At 38.7% G+C, this 2,500-nt stretch overlaps 1 protein-coding gene across 1 annotated transcript in view; it reads right to left on the bottom strand.

Moving 5' to 3' along the window:
• Positions 1-539: 539 nt before the first annotated feature.
• The window catches only part of gjd1a (gap junction protein delta 1a), a 10,436-nt gene continuing 8,475 nt past the window's right edge, over positions 540-2,500 (bottom strand). The window contains exon 2 of the mRNA XM_060863255.1: positions 540-2,500. This exon is cut by the window's right edge and continues 740 nt beyond it. Within this exon, the coding sequence (XP_060719238.1) occupies positions 2,418-2,500 (83 nt within the window). The 3' untranslated portion in view covers positions 540-2,417.

Raw genomic sequence — 2,500 nt, 5'->3', positions numbered from 1 at the left:
TAAGTATTCGACAAAGTAGCTGCATAGACCAAGTCCGAACATGATTATTATGAATACTGGTCATGTGACGGTCCTTTAATACGATGGACGTTTCTAGAAGCTAATCCCTAATCCTTAGTAACGATCAGTCACCTCGGTGTAGGCATAATGTCTTGACACCATACACACATACACACACATGCATGCATCATCAAAATGGAGGGAATTTATTCCTTTTATTTTTTTCCACATATAATCATTATATATATATATATATGTATATATTATTATTATTATTATTATTATTATTATTATTATAATTCCTTGTATAATTTCTAATATATGTATTATTGCTGCAATACCAGAGCCACATTCAGCACAGGTCCCATAATCCCTTATCTGCATGGTGCTATAGTTTTCCGACAGCATGCTTCGGAGGAGTACGTAAACAGGGTGCAAAAAGAAAATAAAAAGTCCTTTTTTTTTTTTTTTTGACAGAAACACAGCCCAGGACACAGTCTAGCCATTCTAATAATGCGTCGTTAACATGCCTTGATCATTTTCCTTTTCTGCAGAAGGCTACGCAAAATGTTGTAAAAAAAAAAAAAAAAAAATTCGTGTTTTTTTATTTAATATACAAGTTTCTTTAGTAAAGAATCAAAAGGAATAAATAAATAACATCAATTATATAGATATTTTCTTCCTTTCTGTCATTATTTTTAACATTAAAGCTTGCAATCCATTAGCCCATTGCGGTCCTGTATATTGAGTCAAAGACAGTTTGACGATTTAGCTGCTCACGCATTGTGGAAGAGGAAAAGGGTCATGCGTTATTCTTCTTTTTTTCTGACCAAATTGCCTAGAAATCTTCTCACTGTAAAGGCGTTATTGTGTTATTGAGGTTGAGGTAAACGAACGTCAAAACCTTGTTTTCGAAAAACGAACAATGAAAAACATTGTGCAAGTTCGGGAAATGTAAAATATGAACAGTTACTAAAAAAAATGTAAAAAAAACCCAACATTTTTTGTGTTAAAAGTAAACATCCAGCAACGTCACATTTTAAAAACAAGACAAAAGAGCAGAGTTTGAAAACTCACTGATCTGAGAGCTGCCCCCCAAGTGGGCGCGACCTATAATTGTAATCACGCTTGATTGACAAGACTCTCAGACTGCTACATCATTCAATTATCTAAACTCAACTCAAGTCACCATGTACCAATCAAGTCAGTTAGCACGGTTAGCAAATTAGCAAGCTGGCTATATTCTAGCTACGTTACTCAGACCTGAAGAGACGATTCAAGTGTGAATGCATAGGTTTGATAGAAGCCATGTGAGATTTACTCAAGGTTAGCCCCACCCACTTTTTTTTTAAAAATGGCAGAAATTTGGCAAAGCTAGGCGAAGGTAGAATATACGTCGTAATTCATGACGAATTACAATATGGGACTTTTACGAATAACTGTCATTTCATATTTTAGCAGTGAACTAAAACCACCTAGCATCTATGTTAACTGCATAGAATTAACTCTATAGCTACCTCTTTAGCCATGCGCATCTGTGTGGCCTGCAACAACAGTGCTAATGTGTATTTTTTCTCACTTCTCTGGACGTCTGACGAGATGTGTGAGAGCAGAAACTGTGCTTGACTTTGACATACAGGACCAAAAGTTATACAAAGCTGCGTTAAATAATCATTAAAAGAATGCAAGAAACCATAATGCTGAAGTATTTACAGAATTGTTTCTAGGCAGCAGCTCTAGGGCACTAAGAGAAGAGAACGGAGTAACGACTGTTTGGTTATGCTTTTTATTCATGGTTGGATTTAAGTATATGTCTAGGGGTGGTGGTCCTCTTATTGCCCGGCTGCTGTTAAAGGGGGGAGGGGCTTGTTTCATCATCATCATCATCATCATCATCATCGTTATCACCCTCATCACTCATTCTTTTCTTTTATAATTCATCTCCATGTATGAAAGACACTGTCAGTTTACACGGAAAGAGAGAGACAGACTGTTTCAACTCTTTGCTTTGTTCCTTTCGTTTTTTGCGTAAACCTCTTTACGACCTTGAAATTGAGGGCTCAAGAGATCCGTTGACTGATTTTACTTTTGAACAACTCTTCAAAAAGTGTTTCTCTTGCTCGACCTGGCTTTGTTTGGAAGACATCCACGGGTCTCTCTGGGAGACAGGTATGCGAGGGTGAGAATATTGTCCTTTCATGCCTCTGTGTTTTTGGATTAAAAGCCTTTTCACTCCCGCAGTATGTTTGTCTCTCCAGCACTGAGGTCCGTGGATGATCTTTTTCTGTTCCTTTTTGTCCCATCCCTCTCTCCCCACTGTCCAACCCTTGCCATCAAGTCATAATCGTAGGACGCCCCTTCTTCTTTCTTCTGGTTATCCATGCCCATGCCCTCCTAAGCCCCTCCCCTACTCTCCGTCAGACGTACGCTGACTCGCTGCTCTGCGTGCGCCCCAGGTTGGGAAGCGAGGACAGGTGCGAGGCATCCTTCTTCCTGAGCT

Source organism: Tachysurus vachellii, chromosome 26, assembly GCF_030014155.1.
Source record: "Tachysurus vachellii isolate PV-2020 chromosome 26, HZAU_Pvac_v1, whole genome shotgun sequence".
NCBI lineage: Eukaryota > Metazoa > Chordata > Actinopteri > Siluriformes > Bagridae > Tachysurus > Tachysurus vachellii.
This window is presented reverse-complemented; position numbering and strand designations above follow the sequence as displayed.